Source organism: Linepithema humile, chromosome 3 (assembly GCF_040581485.1).
Source record: "Linepithema humile isolate Giens D197 chromosome 3, Lhum_UNIL_v1.0, whole genome shotgun sequence".
Classification (NCBI taxonomy): domain Eukaryota; kingdom Metazoa; phylum Arthropoda; class Insecta; order Hymenoptera; family Formicidae; genus Linepithema; species Linepithema humile.
The window spans coordinates 5,929,155-5,953,116 of NC_090130.1; the positions used below are offsets into that span (position 1 = coordinate 5,929,155).

The 23,962-nt window shown below is 39.6% G+C and overlaps 2 protein-coding genes across 4 annotated transcripts; both read left to right on the forward strand.

The window, feature by feature from the left end:
• Window positions 1-13,351: 13,351 nt before the first annotated feature.
• On the forward strand, window positions 13,352-18,128 carry Pka-C3 (Protein kinase, cAMP-dependent, catalytic subunit 3). 3 transcript variants are annotated; one of them, XM_012374652.2, is made up of 6 exons: window positions 13,352-14,326; window positions 14,443-14,546; window positions 16,022-16,184; window positions 16,587-16,850; window positions 17,196-17,526; window positions 17,707-18,128. In XM_012374652.2, exons 2-6 carry the CDS (start codon window positions 14,456-14,458, stop codon window positions 17,851-17,853), a joined length of 996 nt encoding a protein of 331 aa, XP_012230075.1. In that variant the 5' UTR covers window positions 13,352-14,326; window positions 14,443-14,455; the 3' UTR covers window positions 17,854-18,128. The 3 variants fall into 3 exon arrangements, with proteins under 3 accessions (XP_012230075.1, XP_067207151.1, XP_067207152.1); XM_067351050.1 differs by having other exon boundaries at window positions 13,352-14,084; window positions 14,175-14,546; XM_067351051.1 differs by lacking the exons at window positions 13,352-14,326; window positions 14,443-14,546 and adding an exon at window positions 15,562-15,584.
• Window positions 18,129-18,278: 150 nt separating this feature from the next.
• Window positions 18,279-21,408, forward strand: LOC105676234 (sodium channel protein Nach-like). Its single transcript, XM_067351059.1, has 9 exons — window positions 18,279-18,831; window positions 19,116-19,332; window positions 19,456-19,713; window positions 19,794-19,938; window positions 20,202-20,279; window positions 20,400-20,624; window positions 20,698-20,870; window positions 20,947-21,050; window positions 21,118-21,408. Exons 1-9 carry the CDS (start codon window positions 18,546-18,548, stop codon window positions 21,237-21,239), a joined length of 1,608 nt encoding a protein of 535 aa, XP_067207160.1. The 5' UTR covers window positions 18,279-18,545; the 3' UTR covers window positions 21,240-21,408.
• The last annotated feature ends 2,554 nt before the right edge of the window (window positions 21,409-23,962 follow it).

Sequence of the window (23,962 nt, forward strand, 5' to 3'; positions counted from 1 at the left end):
GATATCCTTGTTTAGAGGCTTCTTTTCGCTCAGTCGGAAAGAGGAAGATAGAGACGCTTTTTAACTCAGCTCTTTTCGCTCCTTCTCTCCCTTGCTATTCTTCCTCTCTCGTCCCTCTTTTCCCTCGCCGCACCGCCATATACCAATTCATAAAATCCCTGGAGCGAGCCTAAGCGCTCCACTAACTCCGCCGACGAGTCGCTGACCTCAGGACTCAGCCGTGCGCATCAGCTGCATTTCTCCGTGCACATAGACCAGTTGCGCCGCGCGATGGTCATGGTAATCCAGAAGAACCATGATGCACCGATGGACGCTAGACGAGGAAACGCGCGCGGAGAACGCGAGGATGAAAGAGACGGCCGAGGCGAAGTATGTTGTTCGGACACAACAAGAATATATTATCAAATACTTTGTAAAATCGCGCAGGAGCAACATGTGTCTACTTTGATGCAGGGAGTTAACGTGCGCTTGATATAAATTCTATCGTTGTGGAAATTCTATGGTATTATAGAAGCGACGTTACCAAGTCAAGAAAGCGGTTTGCTTGGAATCTCAAATTTTATATGCAGAGGGGCAAATGTGAGAGAGAGAAAAATGCAGAATACATATTAAAATTTATTCGGGACACTTTTTCTTAAATAGAAACTACAATACATATATTATCGCAGACTTCGTCACACTACATATACATCATCGCTAGAAATTTCCCTTGTACTACTTTTTTACATGAGATCTCTATCTACAATAACTTACTAATTTCTATACACAGCAAATATTAATCTTTTACTGAAAACTGATGAAACACTTTCTACAATTTTTTATCAACACCCTCGCCGATAGATTCATCTTGAGAAAGATTCGCGATTACGGCGGTGAATATTTATATCCTGACATTTATATCCGTAACATTTTACATTCTGACATTGCATTAGGCGACCCACGTTACTAAGGCATATGTATGAGCCGCGCGGGATAATTACCGAGATAATTATTGTCCATACTAATTTAGTAAAATTCACGAATAGACCCAGCGACATGTCAGCAACGTCGAGGCTTTGTTCGGTCGGAGAATAGAGGACAGAGTATAGCGTCGCATTGGCGACGCTTAATGACGATCTTTTTGAATGAAATAATGTTCGCCGTCCGCGTCCGTGGGACGATGCGTAAACGATGACGGAACATCTCCCCCTTCGCCGAATAAATCCTCAGAGAAGTCTGTTTGGAAGGACGAAAAAGAAAAAAAAAAAAAAAATGAAGAATTACCTGTCGTAATTCGTGTCCATTATGGTCCTCGTATGATTCGCAAAGGTTCTTGGCTCTCAGAAGCCGCCGCGTAAATTCTATCAAAGTCTATCTTGCTCTACACTAGGATACGGTCATGTGCGCCCCACTCCGATGTAACTACACGTGAAAAGTCACGCTCTGCTGGACTCAGGTATAGTTAGTATCCAATATACCGGGTGGTCGGTTGTATTCTTGTCTCTCTCGATCGAGTGACTTTTGTCCGATTATTCAACTAAGCTCTTCGATTGAGAATTCGAGATCCGCAACGTCTCGGAACTTCACGTAGGATTTTATATAGAATTAACGGGGCTTTTTTTACGCGATTTGTACCTAAAAGATTGCGGTACGTCGAGGTAGCGGAGCGCAAAAACATCTCGGAAAGATGCTCAGAGCGGTGTATCGCCAATGACTATTTTTCATTTTCTGTTAATTCTAAATTCTTGAGAAAAATCGACCCGCAATCACGCGGTCAAAGATTTTATTATCCGTACGAACATAAATTCGCAACGCGAACGTTATTAAATAAACCGTGAAAACTTATTCCCATGACGTACGTATAATCAGCGTGTAAACCACACATTACGATTCGGCGCGCGTATAAAATCGCCGGCCAGGCAAAGAGATTATCCGTAATATTAATATAACCGTGAACAACATTAAATCCTGTCCGACTACTGAGAATCGAGAGTCATTTCCGTTTTTTTTTTTGTTTTTTTTTCTACGCGCGTTCAAAGCTTCCTTCCCGGATGAGACTACATCTTTGCGAGCAGCGCGCGTCCTATTTCGAATAAAATCGTCATCTTTGAAACAACCCTCGCATCGTTGTTGCATACGCAATTAGTATCCGAGTGAACGTACGATTGCGTTCGATTGCGTAACCCCAAAGCGCTAATAATTACGCCGTTGATCGGCGGGCGAGATTGCCAATGGCCGCGATGGCGGATACGATACCGGAAAGAGCGACGACGAGAGAGGATCACCGTCACTTCTGGATCACTCTGTACGTGTGTATATTCCTGTGTACAGTGTAGCCTTTGCGGCGCAGCCTTTACTATGTACTGTTGGCCTATTCGCTCATTCCGAGCTGAGTCACACGCAGCACACCGGGTCTCTCCTTGTCTCTCCCACCTTTTTCCTGCCCCTCGCTTCGCCGCGCGGCCGTGTTCCCTCCGGGCCCCGCGGGGACCCCACAGCCCCCTTCGTTTGCCTCTCATCTTTCCCCGCGCCGCCTCTGCCGCCACCACCGCCCTGCGTCCCACGGTCCCCTCTTCGTCCCAACGGCGCGTCTTTCCTGCGGCCCCTGGGGCCGCAGGCTGACTCCCCAGGTCGGCTGACCGAGCTGACTGTCTCTACGGCTGGCTGGCTGGCTGGCTCCGCCGGTGTAGCCACCCAGCCGGCCACCTTCCTCTTCTCCCGCGTGTGTGCCGCCAGTCGGCCGGGGTTTACCTGGCGTTACCTGCCAGCCTGTAGCCTCAGTTCACTCACGTCACTTCGAGCAACCGGTTCGGAGTCCTCCCGGCGTTCGCGCGCTCCCGCACTCGACTTTAAAAGCCTTTCCTTTCCTGCCTCCTTTCCCTTACGTACATACGTACGTAACCGCGTAACTCTTCTTTTTTCTCCCTCCGTCCCTTTAGCTCGTTTTCCTCTTCTCGTTCATCATCCTCTCCCGTTTCTTTTCTCTTCCGCGTGCGTCCTTCTTCTCCGCGATATCGCCTGTGTCGATCGGATCGATGTTGATAATATTTGATGTTGGTGCGCGAGCCGTACGCCGCTGAGGAGGCAATCGATCGCGTCAAGATTCTCGCGTTGAAATTGCGCTTTACTCCGCGCCAGCCACACACTGGAGACTCTGATGTGAACGGCCGGTCGGAGCGACAGTGAAATTTTCACGGACCTTTCGTAACGATGTACCTACGAAGGAAAGGGAGAAGGGCGAGAGCAGCTTGCGGAGGATTGTAAGGAGAAAATCGTTACCGATAGCGATCGGTACCAGGTATATACTCATTCAGTACGGCGGGAGCGAGGCGCGGGTAATCGACGAGCGGATATTACTAAGACGAGAGGATTGATTAAATCTGATCAACATCTTTATCCCTTCTAGATCGAAACCGGTCGGCGATCAAAAAATAATCTTACGGCTGCAAAAATGCATGTGAAAGCACTTGAAAACTATTTAATGCCCACAGATGCTGCGTCTGCTAATTGATACACGCGCCGCAAATGAAAGTCCGCACGATTATTATTCTCTTAGACACGAAATTGTAATACGATCTTCGAACGAATTGCTAGAAACGATTAAACGCCGCGGTGTTTTTATTATCGCGGCTAACGATCGCCGGTGAAATCTATTTCTTTGGGACTCGCGAAGGGGCACGTTTCCAACGGTTTCTCTTTCTTGTGTATCCGCGATTTTCATCGGGTCAGTGTCCTCCGGTACCGGTGACCGTTATTCGCCAACTCCGACCTCGGCATGAAAAACAGCGCGCGGCTGAGAAATCGCGAAATAAGAATGGCAGCGTCGGCAGGAGAATGACGAGATGCTGGCCGTGCCGTCGATTGTTAACGGCGAATACGTTAGAAATCCCTCCTCCCACGATTACGTAAATCCGGAACTTCGTACGTTCCTCGACTTCTACGACGAAACGAGTGCTCGAGGTTTCGCGCAATCCAACGTCGTTCTGCCTCCGCGCGGAATCACAAATGCCTCGGATGTAGCTCACAAATATACAGCACGGCGACGGTTATCGAGGACTTATCACGCGAGCGCAGCTTAAGAGGCTCTACGCGAATAATCTCGTGAGTTTCTGCCGTAACAAAAGGAACGCGAGTAGCCGTTAGAAGTTACATAACTTCGATATGAAAATGTATAAAGTTATCTCATAAATGTGAGTTTTCCCGGCCTTTAGCCTGTCGCTTTAGGCATGTCACTTTTGCGAATATGCAAATGTATGACGTATCGTACTGTAATTTTTTTATCAGCTCACTCGCAATAATATTATACGTTTCTTACGCCGCGTCTATGTCGTGATTTAATAAGATTTCGAAAGTCACGAAGCGCGCACGGAGCGTCGGGGCCGTTGTCCCAGGGCTCGTTTGGTATTTTATTGTTTTCACAGCCTCACCCCTCCCAACATCAATTATCCTCACCTTCTCGATTCATTTATTCTCTCGTCCTAGATATCGTTGCGTCACCGTGAAATCTTTTCGTCACGGTATCAAGGTGCTACTCTCTACTTCAAGAAGGAAGTTTTTGTCTGATCGAATTGTAACGTCTCTTACTCACGACTCGACATCAAGTAGCAATATTTATTGCGCATTGCGTGAATTTAATACAAACTATAAACCGCTCTTTCACGTGCTTTAAACAAGCCGACAAAAATGAAACAGATAAAAAAGGTTTGACGGATTACACACAAAAGCAATTCCTGATAAGATTTTATTATTTATTATATTTCATTAATTATACATTGATAATTCCAATTGCTTATTAATAATTTATTTATTCATTATTGTATTTTATCTTATGGGTACACATTGCATTGACACAATAACGTGCAATTTACATTTAAAATCTGCGATCATTGGCACTGATGATTGATTGTAAATTAATAAGGTGGCTGCACGGTGACGAAAGCAATCGTGGATGTTAATTTTCTTCTTAATCACGTGCCTTCGATTCAGATACATCATCGTGCGTCGATCGCAACACGGAAGAGCGATTGGAATCGCGCGGCGTATCGTAGCATGGATCACAGAGGAAAGACGGAGAGGAGCGGACATTCCAACGAGAAGAGAAGTCGAGGTCACACAAAACCTGTTCGAAGAGTTACGAGATCGCGAAACGGGGGCTTAAACACGCCCGAGACACGCGTTCGCGTTTTCGCAATCATTGTGTATCTTGATTTATACAAATCAACAGACCCTGCCGGCCTGACAGCACAACCCGCTGCGTCTCAATTTGCGAGGCGATACGAATTTTACGTCTGATTCCATCCCGAACAGACAAGTTTTGCACTTGTCAAAGAGAAATCTTGCAACCTTCCGTTGCTGTACCAGAACTTGATTGTAGCAAAAACGGTATTTACAAATCTATCGAGATCTTTTGTTTTCTGGCAGTAGAGCACTAAAAATATTGCATTAATATTAATATTTCTTAAGATTAACATTACTAATATTTTATTATTGCTCTGCACTCTTTATTATTAGAAATAAAACAAATTTTATGCCGCTATCAATTTTAATAATACTCAAACACATGCACAGAATGTTGTTTTTTTATGAGGTATTTAAAAAATTTCTTTTTTTCACATGTCACGATAAAAACTTTGGAAATAAATCATTTCCTAATAATAACTGCTTTGTGGAACAAACAGCCCGCGAAAATACGCGTGTCTTTCTTTGACGAGACCAACGAATGGCTCTGACTGACATACTTTATATCCTTTTTTACGGCTTCGAAGACCCGATAAGATGTTCCGACGAGTTAACGTAAATCATATCGACATCGTTAAATGGAGGAACGCGATCAGATTATTTCTGAAATAATTATTATATAGCGTACTTAACCGCGGCGTGTATTAAAAGACTTCTGCGAGCGGCCATTATTTCCGTGCCGCGTTTCTCGATGTTCGAGTAAGCCGTGAGAACCAGAATGATGGCATGACCGGAAGAATGGCTTGAGAACTGAGAGACTTGCAGATAGTCGACGAAGAATCGCAAGTATATACACGGCGCACTGAGAAGATTCGAATCGTGAGAACCAGACGGGAAAACTCGAAGGAGCGCGCGTTGCTCCCGCGGATCCGCGGCTTTCTCGCTCCATAAATAAATCATTTCGCCGCGTTATAACGCAAAATCGATTCCTCCGTGAATTTCATCTCGATCATTTTCGACGGTCGCGGATCGATTTTATCTTAATCAGCATGAAATGAATGAAATCAAACTGCGCTGCCACATCCACTCATGTACGTGATTCATTAGAGGTAAAAAAAAAGGGTCGGTTCTCTTCTCGAAAATGAAAAATTAATAGGTAACGTGAAAACTTTTTAATCTTCTTTTTCCGGTAATTGATTATTTTAAACGACGATACAGAATTATTGCTTCATTTTTAGTTATTATGAGATAATTGGAAATTAATATATTTAACGTAATGCATACGTCAAATACTTTTATATTTCCAAATATATTGTCACAGAAATCGATTTTTTATTAGCGGTAATTTTTACTAAGAAATAACTGACTTTAAATTCAGTCATGAACTTCTAAGATGGACTACAATTTCAGATCCACATTGTATATTAGACATGACTAGGAAAAGACGGAATAGATAGATGTATACTTCGCTAGATTATAGCCTGCGGAAAGACGAAGAGGACAGGAGGCATATCCCAACATGGAGAACCCGACAGTACGGCGCTGGTCGAACCTGAAGAATCGGTGGGAACGATTTCGTGGGTGGGAGCGAGCAAATCGAGAGGCGAGCAGAAGAAGTGAGAAGGAGAGATACGACGAGACGTGGAGTTTGAAGGACGAGCGTGGAGAACGCCGGGCGTTCAAATCGTGGCGCGCTCCGCGATATCTGGCAGACACGGCTTCCGGGAAGAGTCATCGATCCGTGACGGAAGAGCAAGAAGAAGAAAAGAAATAGTTGACAGACTTTGGACTACCGTCGCGAACTCCGCTTCGTTGTTTCCTTCGCGACTTTGTCTTTTTTTCGGGTGCTGTTTTCTTTCGCGGAGACAAATCGAACTAATTCCGTTCCAGACTCCTGATTTATGATGCGAAATTTTCAAAGTAAACTTCGACCTATCCGATATAACTTTGGCTATTAATACCGAGATCCATTTCCGCTGTCGTAATTGTATACCGAGATTAATGGCTCGCTTTCTATCACTACGTTACGATCGTTCAGCGTTTTCAGCCTTTATCATAACGCTACATCTTTTCGCTTTGATTTATTCCTGACTTGTCTCTCGGTGCGACGTCGAATCGATAATATCCGCGCGATTGAGAACAGCTCTCAATATTTAGAAAATACAATAGCGCTCAACAGATAAAGTTTCAACAGCACGAGCGACTTCAATCGATCGTGCGTGTGCATCTAAAGAATCTCGCAACAAGTTGCCGTTTCTCCAAGATCGTTGACATTATCGATTCTTATTTTTCAAAGTTTTCCTTGTCAGAATTTCAGCGACACGTACGCGCGCGCACGAAGCAGCAGTGGAGCTCATCCGAGATGAAAATACAATTGTACAATTTTCTCTCCGGGCTTGTCTCTCGGCTTGGTTTCTGTAAATGGCACTGGAAGAATTCACGGGGGATTTAAGCAATAGGCCCGTGGAGCTCCCGTGTCATACACAGCGTCCGGCCTTACAGCGACATAAGCCCGGGAAATCATTTTCCTTTGCTCATGTATCCGCATCATTAACAATAAAACGTCTGTCGACGTCCGTTCAGTTTATAAACGCATAGGTGATACTTACACACGGACCGATCAACCTGTTCACGCATCATTGCCAGCATCGTTCGCTCCACCATGAATATCGCCAGCCACACGTGAGACAAGAATTATTTAATTCCTCGATCTTTTGCTTATATGTGTAATGCAATTAGTAAAATATTATATCCAATCTTATAACATTAACATTATTATTAACACTTAGAATCAAATTTATAGCGATACTTATTTTTTCATGATAGATTGCGATATTAACTCTCTAATCTTTAAGAGATCTAAATTGCCTTAAATTGCTCTCATTTTAATTCTGCTGCATGTCTTCATTTTCAAAACAATTCGCATTTAACAAACATGGTAAGTCTGCTAAGTTAAAATTTCTTTTCATGCAACTATGACCAGCAGCTCGCCTCTATTCTCTTTATTTCTCGCGAGTCGCGGAGGCGCCGCGCGTACACGTGGCAAGCAACCGCTTGGCAACGAGCAACGACCTCCTCCTGTACAAGAACGTATCGCAAAGCTTCGTGGATGAGAGTCACGGCAAAGCGCATTTGTCGAGCGGAATGTCCGCTTCGTCGCGCCGCGACGACGGTAGCGACGAACGACGACGGCGACAACGATGACAACGGGACGAGGAGTGAAGAAAGGAGCGTAACGGAGAGACAGAAACAACCGGAAACGGACTTTGCGAAGGCAGAAGAAGAAAATGCCCCGGAAAAAAAGACCGCGTCAAGGCCCTCAGGCAGATTCGCGACGCGACTTAAGTCGTGTCACACACCACCTGTCGCGCGACTAAGGCAGGTAAATGCGTACTCTTCATCATCATCGCTCGTAGAAGCTCGCGGAAAAAGCACGGTGACAGCTCCGTAGAGGATTCTTCACTAGAACTTCACATACAGAATCGGTCAACGTAAAGCAAAATGCGAAGAAATTTCGCTTAAAATTCATTTCGAGGTTTTCGTAACTATTTGCGCATTTATGTGCAATATAATCAAAATTTAGCAAACACTCCATCCATATTTCTTACAATTTTTAGAATATTTTATTTTTCTTAAGAAAAATATATTAGATAAATTTACATAAATGTTATCTATCGCATTTTTAATCGAAATAATCATTAAGAAACTGCAAAGATTGCTTAAATCGTAAACAAGTACGAGAAACAATTGGTGGATTCGGCGAGGAGCAAATCATAATACCGACATTTGATTACCTGTTGCGTCACACCTGTTGCTGTACGTACGCATACCACGTAACGATAGTGGCCGTGAAAAGATTTTCTCGATTGTCTCCGTGCCGCATTATACGGTGTCGCGGTGCATCTACATGTCATGAAAACATCAATATTCACACTCTACGAGTTATTTTGAGACATCGAAAAATTATTTTCTTATCGGATGTCTTTGAACAAATTATATCATTTGTAAATTAACCAAAGAAAAACTTTTGCGGAAGCTTATCATGTATGACATAAAAGAATTATTTAAATTCTAAAAATAACTATGAACCGAAAAAATTGAATTTGAAAACGTGTCAAATTTGGAAGCGTGTGGCAAAATTGGATTTTCTATTCCTTCCGACGTGCTTTTAAAGAATGCAGGAAGTAGTGACGTGACGTTCTAAACACCGCGCTGCTTACGCAACTAGACATGACGTTTCAATTCGTAGGTTTTCAGTCGGAGAAATGAGTATTTTCGATCTTCGATGTCGATAAAACACCTCGCAGTTCGATCGTGCTCACGTCCTCCCAGGAATCTCGCCCGATCTCATTGTTCGTGGGCAGCAGGGCAGAAAGCGGCGCTTCCGGTTTCAGGTTGAGTTGCACGACGGTCAGACGAACGAACAGACAGGCCTGGCTGCATCCTGGCTCCCCAGGTAAGCACCTGCGCCATGTCGAGCGCGATACAAACCGGACAGGAAAGAAAAACACGTAACGTCTCATTTCTGCATTAAATCTCTCTCGGTGGTACGCATTCCTTCATGTCGGTTCGGTGTATTCTCTTCTAAACAAACAATTGTCAAGATGTTTTCACTCGATTGTACTTCCTTATCACGAAAACGTCGCAGCTGCGCTCATTCATAATTCATAACGATGGAAGATTTCACCGAGATTAATGTATAATTAATGCAGCGTGCATAATTAATAACGGACGATAAAATTCTGAAACGCTAAATCTCTCGCATGTAGGAGCGAACCGTGACCTGTGCGTGCGCATAACAACGTTATTACTTGATTTTTTTTCAGCACCCAGCGTGGTACCAGCGGAAAATTGTCGTAGCAACGGGAAGTGGATAAGTCAGCGCGGAACCGGAAGTCACCGTGGGATCGCTCGTGGAAGCCTGAAAACACTGAGCGAAACCTTCGCGCTCCTGGGAACCGCCGATTAGCTACACGCGCGCGCGTATATTTTTCGCCTGCCTCTTGTCTGTGTAAGACGTCGTCACGACACACGCATACGTAAACGCATGTCGAAGATACAGTACGCGACATAAGCGTTAGGTGTGTTGTTAATGCGTAGATTAATATTAGATTTTTATAATAATATAAAATTTTTCTTAATTGTGAAAAGAAATATTATCATTATTCAGCAAATCTATTGAACAATCTTCTTGCAATCTCGGATAAAAAGCTTGAATGAAAAAAATGAAAATTGGTTTAATTACTATGTTTATTGCAATGTTCCGCGTTACACAGATACAAACACTAGCGAACACGGTTAATAAATGTGCATACGTATATCACAATGCTCACTTAGGCGCTGTATACCAAGGTGGGTCGATGACTCATGCTAATAATTGTTACATTGTGGAAAATGTCGGCTTCGTAACTATTGAGAAGATGCCTACGAAGAGAAGCGGACAATGCCTACGAACTTCTCCGGTCTCTGGCCTTCGCCGCTGATAAACTTAATGAAGTTGTCAAAGGTATCAAACCTAACGAAGCACATTAATCACGTCAGCGAAGCGTCTAAAAGATTGGACGCCACTTAGACAGACGTTTGGCAGAAGTAGTCGGAGCTTTAACAATAGTACAAAATTTCGACTAATGTATCGGAGTGATATGTCTAACCGTCTCTTTTGGTTTCTAGGTACCGACACGAACTTGATCCACATCCAGAAATCGTAGGCGATACTGACGTCACGCTGACCAACGACTTCCTCGACTCGGTCTCCTTGAAAAATAGATATGGGAACTTCTACGCCGCTAGTTTTGACACCGACGTTTACCGTTATTCGCACCGTGAGAACGCCGTGATGTTTCATATGTCACAGAGTACGAGAAGGATGATAAATATATGTATCGAAAATAACAGTCGAAAATAGCATCGCGATAATGCGATATATATTTGGCGAATGAATCAGAAAACGTATAGAGTTTAAGCCGATAATTTATTAAATCAAGAAGGGAAGAGTAAAACATCTATGATTTTATTTCTACATCGACGAGCTTTACAAGATTTAAGTGAAGTGAAACAAATTGTGGAAAATTTATTACTGTTTCGCATATTTATATATTTTTGTAAACTTGTGTATTTTTCGAAGTATCGATCACACGGTAAATCAAATTTTTTTTTATACTCTCTCAACTGCCAAATTCAATTTCTCTCTGCTAATGCGTGTATGTTGTTTGCAGTTTGTTTTACAAACTATCAATCTTCAATCACTGTCATTGCGAATACTAATATTGACCTATGATGAAAATCAGAATTTTGCAACAAATATATCGATCACGACGACGGTTTTGGTGGCTCATTCGCGTCCGCAAAATGACGCTAAAAGCGTTCATTTCTCACGTTAGTGCAAACATAGCTACCGACTGAAATATGTGGCGGTAATCCGATACTGTATTTGTTCGAATGTTAATGATGTGATTCTGAAAAATAACAGCTCAGCATCGGCTACATCTTTTCGCTAAGTATATAGCGAATGTCGCTATATACTTTATATCATATGTATAGTATATGTTTTTCATCGCCCTGCTGAAACTTACAAGTTTTTCCCGCCATCTGTGGGTTATAAATACATTAATAAGAAAATATTGCGCTTGATATTCTAGTAGAATAATCCGATTTAAACCAGTTGACTACCGGTAGCCGTAACTCTGTTGCGTTTCATTGAGTAATCGATGACCAGAACTTTTACGTAATCCGATATGCACAAAAGCAATGTTTATTACATTTGCACGAATACCGAGCGTAATATCGCGTATTGCTGTTTTATAAACAGAGATTATTTCAGTATACGTACGTACGAAGCCGGTAATACGTAATTATTAAGGCTTATACTCGTCTTGGCATTGAATGACTTCACACGGTAAAACTTCCGGGAAACTATTATTTTTAGTTTGGTCTATCTAATCACACTGCGTATTATATGGAACGAGGCAGCGATACAAGACCACGCAACAAACTTTAACGGAGAAGTATCGACCAAATAGTTAAAACATCAAAGAGTTTCAGCTGCGATCTCGTGTCGCGTATGAATAAAACAGGTGCAAGTCAATAATTTGTTTTGCAAGCTGACGCAATATGTAACACGCAACGCGTTTACAGCTACATATATTGCATATCTCGTTATATAACAATCATACAGATGTTAAATAAAAGATTGCGAAATAAGGGGACGCCCCAGTATTACAAAAGGACAGAGTCACGGATTCGTGACGATAATTTATTTTGTATTCTGTGGATATTTTTTTACAAACTTGAATCAGCGAAACGATGAATCGCATTTTCGCTGCTCTCATTGATCCGATTTTTCCGATACAAAATCAGCGAACGTGCTTTCGACGCGCTCGCGGATCGAGAACGCATAGCGATAAATATAAAAGCTGCAATTTATGGGGGCTTGGGCTGGCAGTGGGGGTTCGATAGGTGTCGTCAGTCATCGCGACGTCGAGCGTCGGTGGCAAAATGCATCTGGACGATCGCCAAATTCAAAAATAAGTCGAAATTCGAAGGAATCGCCCGATCGTGAGTAGCCCGCTTCGTCTCGTTTTTTAGCAACAGTGTATAATCGATTTGCGAAACAGCATGACAGCGAGGATGTCCGCTCCAAAATGACCTACACACTTCGATGACCGCGGCAGATTCACCGTATCTCGATGTTTCGCGTTGATAAGAGACTGTCGCGTATCAGCTTTCACAACGGCAAACTTTCCCCTCGATGAATATACTGATAAAAATATTGGGATACACTCATCCGGAATGATTCATAAAATGGATTTTCGGTGCGTCAGACAGACCCGAAGGGGCGGCGCCGCGGTTAATCTCTCGGTGTTTCCAATGAATTTTGATAAAAGTAGCCCCCGCATTTACGGGGTTGACGCAACCGCGCGCTCGCCAAAACAAAACCGATGTAATTTAGAGCGGGCGATTTATATTTTTGCGTCCGCTTTTATCAGTCGCCAGGTTTTTTGGCAAACCACTTTCGTTTCGGCGCGCCATATCACTGTATTTTCCGGTTTCTATTGCGATTTCGACAAATCTCTCTGGCTAGGTGATACAGACGTTCAGTAACAGTACGCGCGAGGTGGGAGTGAATAGGGGATGGGGGGTCAAAGGAAAGAGAGGGGGCAACACAGAAGGATAGACTGTCTTTTGAGATCCCTCGGTGACCAGTTTAGTTCTGGTTGGCAGCCGAGCCGCATGCTGCGCAGGGTCCAAGGATGATACGATAATCATCCTTCAACTAGCTTACGGCGCTCATTCAACCGATCAATTCGATGAATGAACGAAAAAATAACACAAGATAATTCTACGGCAATGTGTTCGGCTGTTGACAAGTCACATTAGTGCTAGTGCAATTTAACAATTCTGGGAAGCAGACAACTAACAATCACGTGCGCCGCTCAACTTCTACATGTCACTGCTAATTAATGTGTTATTCCTAAATCACGAAATATAAAAAATTAAATTTGCACAGTGGAAGATAGAATTGAATTTAAAATCAGAGATAATAACTTGATCATGGGAAATGTAATATCTGGAAACACAAAGTGAATGGTAAATGCTACCTTTCTGATTGCAAATGCCACTCGTGCGGTATCCTCGAGCAAAAATCGCAGTAATGCTCGCGTGACGCGTTCGCAATCACACGAACAGCTCATTTCTTTTTCTAATGATATTTAATCTGAGTGCTACAAGCTCAGGATCCGATAAAATTGGTCGATAAAATTGTTTGCCGCCTCGCTGCGCGGGAAAATCTGAAAAGTGAACTCGTTCGAACGCGTGTTTTAAGCGACTGCGGTCTACGCAACTTGGTAAATGACACTTGTGAAATCAACGCACACATTTTCACCGCTCCGAGCGAGAGCTTAAAGGGAAGGAGAATCGTTAACAGAAACGTTCGTATGATTCACTTTCGAGCAATACTTCGCAAGAGCACTTGTTGAAAATATCACCGATCGCACCGACGAAGCGTTTTTTCATTTAAGGAAGATCCAAAGAGCGCGTCTTTGAAGACGATCAAAGTACCTGGTAATTTTTATTTGCTTGGACTTGGATCCGTTGCATAAGGAAACAATAAAGCTACTCGAGGAGTCACGTTGAAGTCACGAAGAACAGATATGAGAGCAAGTCGTCATTGGTACGCGGTCTAAGAATATCACAGTGTGGATCATTGAACCGGGCTTCCTTTCTTCTTTCCACGTGTCGAGGTGCGCAAGAGAAATAAATCAGAAACTTTCTCTCACAATTTTGCAGTAGTCCGTAAACGATGTCGAGCGACAACACGTCTGATGATGAGGGATCGCAGGAGGATCCGCCGCGATACGATATCGACGAATTGGAAATTATCAAGACTATCGGTAAGTCCGAAAATGTTATTCTAGTAAAAAATCGACTAGTGATATTTTGTACTTTAAACTATCATATAATTATTATTTAATTTATATTTCTGCATATTTTTTAACCGCACAAATTTTAGGAATAAGTAAATCACAATTCGCGCAATTTTCAATTTCAGTTTAGTGAAAACTATTAAATGTTGTCGATATATTTATATATTATTTGTACAAACAGTTATATAAAATTGCAAATTGAGGAATTTTATTTTTTACATTATTGACAAAAAATTATCAATAACAAATTTTTATGTTTGCAAATAAACTCGTGGATGATAAATATATTTGTTTGATTATAAATTATGATAGAAACAGAATTCAATAATCAAAAAATAATATTTCTCACGAATTAAAGATGAACGAGCGAAACGAAATAAAGTGTACTGTTCTCGAAGTAAGGAAGTAGGACACCGAAGAGTGAGAGGATATCCAGTGTATATTTAACTGTTCGTTAAAGTCGGAATTACGTGGGAGAGTGGTTCGGAAAATTGCAGGTACTTAGTCCGCGTTTCTATTTCTCTTTTTTTCTCTTTATTATGCCCAGATGTGTTCGCACGTCTGGTAACAAATCGCAATAGCAAAAAAATATCTCAAAAAACATTTTAATTTCTAAAATATCCATCTTTCGGACGTCTTCCAGATCGCTCGAGCAATTTTTGCTCGGGACCGTTTGCATGATGTTGCACCTAAATTCGCGTATTCGTCGTATGTGTATTTAAAGCGTCTACGCCATCACCGGAAGCGCTTCGTCGTTTTACCATTGACACCTGTTCCGAGCCGTCGCTGGCAGCGGTCCTCGTCGTAGGTAGACGACGCGTAGGTATCGTGCCGCTCTTATTGCGCGACCAATTTCGTCGCTGCTGTATGCAGGTCGCGCTGTTTTCGACGTAAATACACGTACGCGTAAATATGCAAAACCTTGTGGTAGTTGTTGCACACGTGACGGTCAATTTCGGGGTTTAATTTGGCCAAGGCTCATTGCATGCGCGCTAATTGGTTACGGTACGTTAATCAGAACAACCGAGTCACCTGCATTCGTGGGAAAGTACATTAAACAGACCGCGCCGGGCAATGTGCATCAGATTAAAAAGAATGTCGAGAGCGTTGATAATTAACGGTCACTTTAATGGTCAACTCTGTAAATGTTACATTCCGAATGTAGTTCCGGCGATAAATGCGCAAAAATTGCGGAAATTGGACTGTCCTATCTTGCTGTATCGGCAACAAAAAGAGAAAATATATAATATATTAACTTATTAATAAAGGATTATTTCGTAATATGATGAGAGTATTAATATTCCATAAAACTGATTCGCAATATTGGAAAGTTGAGATTGCTGCAATATAAGATAATTTCAGCAATTTTTAAATTTATGGAGACATTTAAACGTGCGTGCTGCTAATCAATATTAATTTAAAAATGCCAATAAAATTTTCAGGCACAGGCACGTTCGGCAGAGTGGTTCTCTGCAGGCATCATGAAACGCCTCTCGCTCTGAAAATTCTCTCCATGGTCGACGTGATCAGATTGAAGCAAGTCGAGCATTTGCGCAATGAAATCTCGATTCTGAAGGAAGTTAAGCACCCTTTCATCGTCAACATGTAAGTGTTACATCTGTTATTATCACATCTTTTACATTACCATTTATAATACCTTAAAATTTACACGATTATTTTCCGACGACAAATAAAACTCGTGACTGTTCGATCGTGCGGAGTAATCATTCAAGAAAATAAAGAAAGTAACGATGCGTTTGTCGGTCAAGGAAAGGATTTATACGAAGATTATTAAATGTGGAAAGCGCGGCCAGGATTAAGAAGAGTGATACACGCAAATGTCGCTTGACTAGTTTATACCGTGTCGCGATTAATAGTCGGATAGAGACGAGAGAAATCGATCCGCTCGTAGACGGAACGCTTTTTCAGCCAAAGGAGCGAAATCGAGATTTGCTCGCGTAACAGCCCGGTTTGTTCGCCTTGTTTTCAGACTCATCATCTTTTCAGGCTATGGAACAGCAGGGACGAAGCCAGAGTGTACATGCTTCTGGAATTCGTCGCCGGTGGAGAGCTCTTCTCTTACCTGAGAGCGGCCGGAAGATTCGCCGGACCCACAAGCTGTTTCTATGCGGCCGAATTAGTTTGCGCTTTGGAATACCTGCACAATAAGCATATAGTTTACAGGGACCTTAAACCAGAAAATCTTCTTCTGGACAGTCAAGGCCATCTCAAAATTACCGATTTCGGCTTTTCGAAGAAACTAACGGACAGGTGAGACATCGAAAAAAACGACAACATTTCAAAAAAATATGTGGGAATTAATTATGCAAGACTAATTATATTATTCTTCTGTTAGGAAAAGTCTGTTAGAAAAAGAAAGATATAGAAAATTCAAATTAACAACTTTATGTATCAAAATGTTATTTAATCAAATATCTGTAACATTTTGTTTTCTTAATTCTTAATTAATTTTTGTTTAAATTATATTAGATAATCATCTGTATGAAGCAAAGCACACGATATCGTACAATTAACGTAACTTCACCTGTTACTTCTCGACAGCTCGTCATAATAAAACACTGTGACCATGGCTATAATTAACATTTACATTTTTAGAACGTGGACCTTGTGCGGTACGCCAGAATACTTGGCGCCGGAAATAATTCAAAGCAAGGGACACAACAAAGCTGTGGATTGGTGGGCGTTGGGCGTCTTAATTTACGAAATGTTGGCCGGATACCCGCCGTTCTTCGACGACAATCCCTTCGGGATCTACGAGAAGATCCTGAGCGGTAGGATAGAATGGCCGAAGCACATGGATCCGATCGCAAAGGATCTAATCAAGAAATTGTTGATCGCCGATAGGACGAAGAGATTGGGAAACATGAGACAGGGTGCTGAGGACGTCAAGAGGCATCGATGGTTCAAATTAGTCGAGTGGCCACTGGTAATTTTATAATCTAATTAATTTTGTGTGATAGCAATAAGGCATGTGAAAAAAATTAATGAAAAAAGTGGCAGAAATTGAAAAATTGCTGTTCAATAAGTACCATTTTATATCTATCTCTACATTTGATGATATCAACAATATAAGTGCAACAGTTAAACGATCGATCAATGTTCACAGGTGCCGCAAAGAGCCTTGACACCGCCGATAAGGCCACGTGTGAAAGCGCCAGGTGATGCGAGCTGCTTCGACGATTATCCGGAAACCGATTGGCGTTCCCAGCCACCCTTGCCACCGGATCAACTAGCTTTGTTCCAAGATTTTTGACAGCCAATGTGACGATATCGTTGAATAGTCATAACATTCTGCACTCGCAAATTCACTACAATACTATGCTAAATAGAAGAAGAACTCATTTTGTGGCATGAAACAAATGTGATCACAATTCGATATCTTTGATAATTAATTTTCTATTCTGTATATATAGATGACTTTTTATATTTTGTTGCGTATTATTTATTTTTACGCGCTGTCTAGGCTAGGCATTCCTTTTCATTGTTTTTGCGAAATCCTGTAAATAAAGATTGAACATTGAATGTTAAGTGTGCATTTCAATTTTCATCTATTTTTTAGAACTGTCATATATATTGCTGCGCTGTGTGTCAAGTTCATTATATGAATACAATCGATTTTTACTTTCACGCTCGTTGAAAAATAAATCTACTTTAAAGTACATACTATGTTTATTTGACAACAGAATATTACAAGTGATTCTTCATCATCTATACATTTCATTAATCTTGTACAGCATAGTAAATAATTTAAAGCAAACCTTGACACGCAACGTTTGCATGCTTTATCGTAGCAATACAACTTTTATGTACGATAAAATCAACGAGATTCTCGTCAAACAGTAAAAGGCAACATAACGCACAAGAAGCATTGTGTCGGTACATCAAATGAACAGTTTTATCCGTCATTCTTTGTAAAAGTGACGAACTTTTTAATTTGCTCGCAATATGTTATCAAACATTTCGCAGAAAAAGCAACACGCAGTGAAGAGAATTATAGTGAATCATGTAGAAATTCCGAAGAAGATAAACAAAGAATTATTCAAGAATGGCGATATCAAATCATATGGCGATCATTCGGTACAAAATAATAAAGAAATGGCTCGTCAGCTTTCGTGCGAATATCTGCAGGATTGCTCGGTACACGGCATAAAATATTTCGGCAATTTGCGATTCAAAAATAATATTTTTGGAAGATTGTTCTGGGCTGTAATTATGATCTCCAGTTTCGTATGTGAGTAGTAAACATATATTATTTTTACCTGATATTATTATAAAATATTTTTATATATGTATTAAGTGTAAAAATAAATTTTTTCCGATTTTATTTAAAAAATTAATATTAATTGACAGCTTGCAAATGCCATCGCGATAGAAACTTGGTGACTTTGAGGCAATAGTCAGAAAGAATTTATTTCTACACTTAATGATTTTTAATTATAATTGATTCATTAAAATACGATACGGCAATATATTTAGCATACATTAAATTTCGTCAAATGTGTATTGTTCCTGTAGTCTTATCTTGGATGCTCCAAAAATTCTGGATACGTTACACTACTAATCCAATTCGCACCGTCATCAAGTCCTTTCAGACTCCGATATATATGATTCCTTTCCCAGCAATCACCCTTTGCCCATTGATACCACCGCTGGCTGCAACGCGCAAAAAATTATTACAGAAATTACGCTTGCCGCACAATATGGACAACGAAACAGCAATGTTCCTGCTCAGGTACGTCCATTTTTCGTTAACAATCCAAACGACGCCAAATTGTGTCATTCTTGAAAAAAAAAATGATATCTGAATCAATTTGTGATATCTAAACTCAATGATAAGGTACGAAATTTCTCTTAGATACGGACCGGCTTTCACAAACGAACACGTCCCTGGTGGTAAAGCGCATATAAACAATTTAAAAGCATTGTTAAAAATTAACCATATGTCGATGGTGGATTTCTTAAAACTCTTGCGACCATGCGAAGATCTATTCGATTACTGTTCGTGGGAAAATATTTCGCGGAACTGCAGCGACTTATTCAAAATATCTTACACGTTTGAGGGTGTGTGTTGCTCCTTCAATTATCACCTCGAAGAATCTGTGCAGAGCGGCAGGTAATTACGTCCGTTTATTAATTCGTACTCGAATTGTGATATAATTCGATTGTCTAATGGCTTTGTTTCTACCATACCAGAACTTGGAACGACTCCGAATTTCTCAGAACTACTTCGTTCGGAGGAAGATCCGGTCTCCAAGCTGTTTTGCATCGGGATTTGTTGGTTGTGGGGGATGAAGCGGGAAAATATATCAAATATTCAACAAACTCCGCCGGTCTTGTGGTACATAAAAGTGATGCTGATATAACATTAACACAAACATAGCTAGAATAGTTTGATTTCTATGATAGAAATTTATGCATAGAAGAAAATAGATTTATATTTATAAAAATTAGTTGAATATATATATATATATATTCGTATTATATAATTTTTTTAGACGCATATCTAAAAAAACATATATGTGTATATATATATATATATATATATATATATATTTATTTATTTATTTATTTACATATATATATATTTTTTTTTTTAAATAGATGTACACTCATCATCCTTTAGAATATATCGGCCACATATCTACACACCAAATTATACAAGCAAAACAGGAATTACGGGTAATCATATATTTTTTTCAGATTCAGCTATATACTAATAATATAAGGCAGAATGTTTTGATCAAGCATTTCTTCAGTATTTCACATCTAAATATCTGATTCTGTAATCTTGTTCAATAGGTTGCCATAATTCCAACAATCAATCACAAACTCGCTAATTATTATGTTAAAGATTCTTATGGTGCAAAGATTTCGCAATGCGTAGATAAAGATATTAATCTGAAATACTTTCCTACGTATCAGTATACAAATTGCTTTATCAGCTGCTCCATCGATTCTGCTTTTAAAACCTGCAATTGTGTGCCATATTACTACACGCCTATGGCCAAGAATTATTCTTTAAGGGTAATTTGAGTTCTTTTAAAAATTATTTTTTCTTATCAGATCTGTAAAATAATGCGTTCTATAATATTTATAGATCTGTGAGTGGGAGGATTTCCAGTGTCTTTATACAAACAAGGAAAAAATTCGGATTATTCACAACACTGCTACATGTGAATGTCGATATCCATGCAAGAATGTAGCCTACGTAACGCAAGCTACTTCGATCAAGTTGAACGGTGAACACAACTTTAATGTCTCGCCGTTTTAGTAAGCTATAATAAAACAATACAAAATATGTTATTTAAATAATATTATGGACGCCTATATATATTATTAATTCCAGCCAAAACAGAACGGATGCTCAAGCTGTTCTAAGAGTATTTATGAATTATGAGGTCTGTGCTGAAATGGATACAGTTCCGATCGCCGATGAATTGTATTTGCTAGGTAAGCGACTGTTTTTTTACATATAAATAAACTACTTTAATATTTTAATCTAAAAAAATTTTTCCAGCCGCTATAGGCGGCATATTTAGCCTTTTCGTGGGTTGCAGTTTTATAAGCGCCATGGAAATTTTTTACTTCATCGGATTATTTCTTCACTCTTACTCTAATTCAAACAAGAAATCAAAATAATTATCGTCAAACAAGAATTTTATATGTTCCAAAATATCATCGTTCACTTATAGCTATTTAACAATTTGTCGCAACTAAACAGCTAATTAATTGGACGTCCTATTGCATTTTTGTCAGAAAACTAATTAAGAAATGAAGGATTAAGTACATCGCTAATATAAGCACACGAATATATGTCTTCTTTCAAGACATCAAGTTTACAAATATCGTACCACGAATCCAGAACGATTAGATCTATTTCGAGCGATTACTGGAGCGGTTGCCGTAACATTTAAGTCCTATAATCGTGCAGTTTTTAGAAACAAAATTGTTAAACAAATCCTCTATAAGCAACGGATAATGTTGTTATAATTTTCAGCTGTTTTCAAAGTGTCATTTAATCGGTTGTATAACGCAATACGTCAATTTATGCATTATATCTATATGCATTTAGTAGTTTCAACACTTGCACGCACCTGTTCATTAATGTTGGCAATTATATAAGAAATATATTCAAAATAGCAGCGTGCAGACATATCGAGTGTTTTGATACGATTAAATAATCACAGATTTATCAAAATCTGTGATCATTTGTGAAGGAAATATATAGAACAAAAGTGTGCAAGGCTTTCTTAAAGGCCAGTAAACTCAATATTTAGTTCCGCGAATACGTGAGATAAAAATTGTTGAAAAAGACGGCGAAAAGAGAGGATTCTTCGTGTACGCAAAAGTGGATATTTATATCGTGAAGAATGTCTCAGAAGTTTCAAATAAGACAAACAAGTAATTCGATACTTGAGCCATACGGTTTCAGGAATTGCAAGCCTTACGTAATATTTGAAAGCTTTACGTTAACGCAGCCCTAATTGCCGCGTAGTATTGAAACGTGTACTAATCACGTTGGCTATTTTCGTGAATGCTGTCGAAAATACCGATTTAGTTCTACGTAGATATACGGTAGAACTTCGAGAGCTGGAAGCGCCGACTATTTTTGGAGAAACGCCCACGTATCGCGGACACGTCGACGTCTCTATAACGTTTTCTATTTGTTGTACCTCGCAGCAAAATCCTCATCTTTCGTAATTACGTCTTTTTTTTAAGTATCAATCAGTTTATTTTACGTATATTGATATATGACAGGAAATTATTTTTAAAGCAGCGATAAATCGAGAATAAAATAAATTTCAATCGGCATTCCAAACGAAGAGATTTATTTTATCGTTTGTGGTACTAAAAATATATTACGAACAAATTTCAAAAAACATGATATTTATAATTAAATAAAATTAATGAGACTAATGGATACGAATGCACGTGAAACAACCTAATGTATTTATTTCGGCGAATTCAAATGAACACAATTCAATGATAACAACAATGTGAATTGTAGAAACGCTTGTAAAATATTACTTTGAGTTCAAATAAAGTATCCATTGCTGATTAGCTGAGAAAACATAATTAGCATAACATAAATAATTATTTTTAATAAATAGCCGATTTCCGCGACAAAGCGGCAAGAAATCGAAACGATGATGGGGGAATACATTTTTAGAAATTCTTCCTATTTTCTGAAACATATGGTTGAATAATTCTCGTCGCAGAAATCGGTCACTAAACGGTCAAAAGCGATTTACGTAAAGCATGTCTGCAGGCACCTAGATTGTATAAAGTATAATAAACGATGACAAGAACTGGTGAGCTGCAAGCGAGGTGTCCATGACAATCTTGGATCCTCTGAGTGCATCTGCCTTTTGACATGTGTCTTCTCTTCAGCCCTAAAATATGATGATCATATTTAAGGAGTCATTAAGTGTTAAGATATCATTTCGCTTCATTACATTATTAATTATTTAATCACAATTTATCAATTTATTAATAATAAAATACAATATGTAAAATAACATGAAATTATAAGACAAATAAGATTAAAATATCGGGGAAAAAATAATAGAATTGCTCATACTATTCGGAGATTTCAATGACGAATGTAACAATATTGTTCTAACATCGCAATCTATGACTCATAGCATCGTACAATCTTACAATTAGAGTCAATTTTAATAATTTTTATAGAAAGAAAAAACTCGTTTCATATTATCCATAATATCAAAATTAAGAGATTACATAAAAGAGAAAAAAAGTGTGCACAAATATTCGATACAAGCAGATATTATTTGCATTATATGAGAAATTCAAATTTATAGATTCATTGATAGATGCAACTCACCATAATGAGGAATGTCTGTGTTTAAAAAAATACCCCCGAGTATAACACCCAAAGTGAGATTAGTAGAAGAATAAGGATGAAATATGTCATCAGAATGTTCTGCGTCTCGTGAGCTTGTGGCATTTTTTGGCCGATGTGGACAGCACACTCTACTATTACATATATTTGCTCATTAAATATATTATTATTTGATAAATGTTTTCTTTTATTTTTTTATAAACAAAAAATCGACCGATCGTTTTTTTTTTTCAAATTTACATGAATTTCTGAAATAGCATTAAACTGGCAAAAATAAATTTGTAATTGTTGATGTAATTTATAAAACTCGATATTGATATTAATGATTAGAGATAATTGCAATATTTTTCATTAATATTTTTATTAATTGCACATTGTAGGCGATCGATCGGTCTTCGTTCAAAGAATAACGGCGATACTCACGAATGCTTAGACTATCACCAACTAATTGCAAACGTGTTCAAACTTCGGCGTTGTGTAACGCTCGGAATTTTATCTT

Bases quoted from the DNA above. Each gene is read 5' to 3' on its own strand.
- Pka-C3 (XM_012374652.2), top strand. From the start codon at position 14,456: ATGTCGAGCGACAACACGTCTGATGATGAGGGATCGCAGGAGGATCCG. The intron at 16,185-16,586 runs GTAAGTGTTACA...TCATCTTTTCAG, and splicing joins CACCCTTTCATCGTCAACAT to GCTATGGAACAGCAGGGACG. The intron at 16,851-17,195 runs GTGAGACATCGA...TTACATTTTTAG, and splicing joins TCGAAGAAACTAACGGACAG to AACGTGGACCTTGTGCGGTA.
- LOC105676234 (XM_067351059.1), top strand. From the start codon at position 18,546: ATGTTATCAAACATTTCGCAGAAAAAGCAACACGCAGTGAAGAGAATT. The intron at 19,333-19,455 runs GTACGTCCATTT...AATTTCTCTTAG, and splicing joins ACAGCAATGTTCCTGCTCAG to ATACGGACCGGCTTTCACAA. The intron at 20,280-20,399 runs GTAATCATATAT...CTTGTTCAATAG, and splicing joins AAGCAAAACAGGAATTACGG to GTTGCCATAATTCCAACAAT.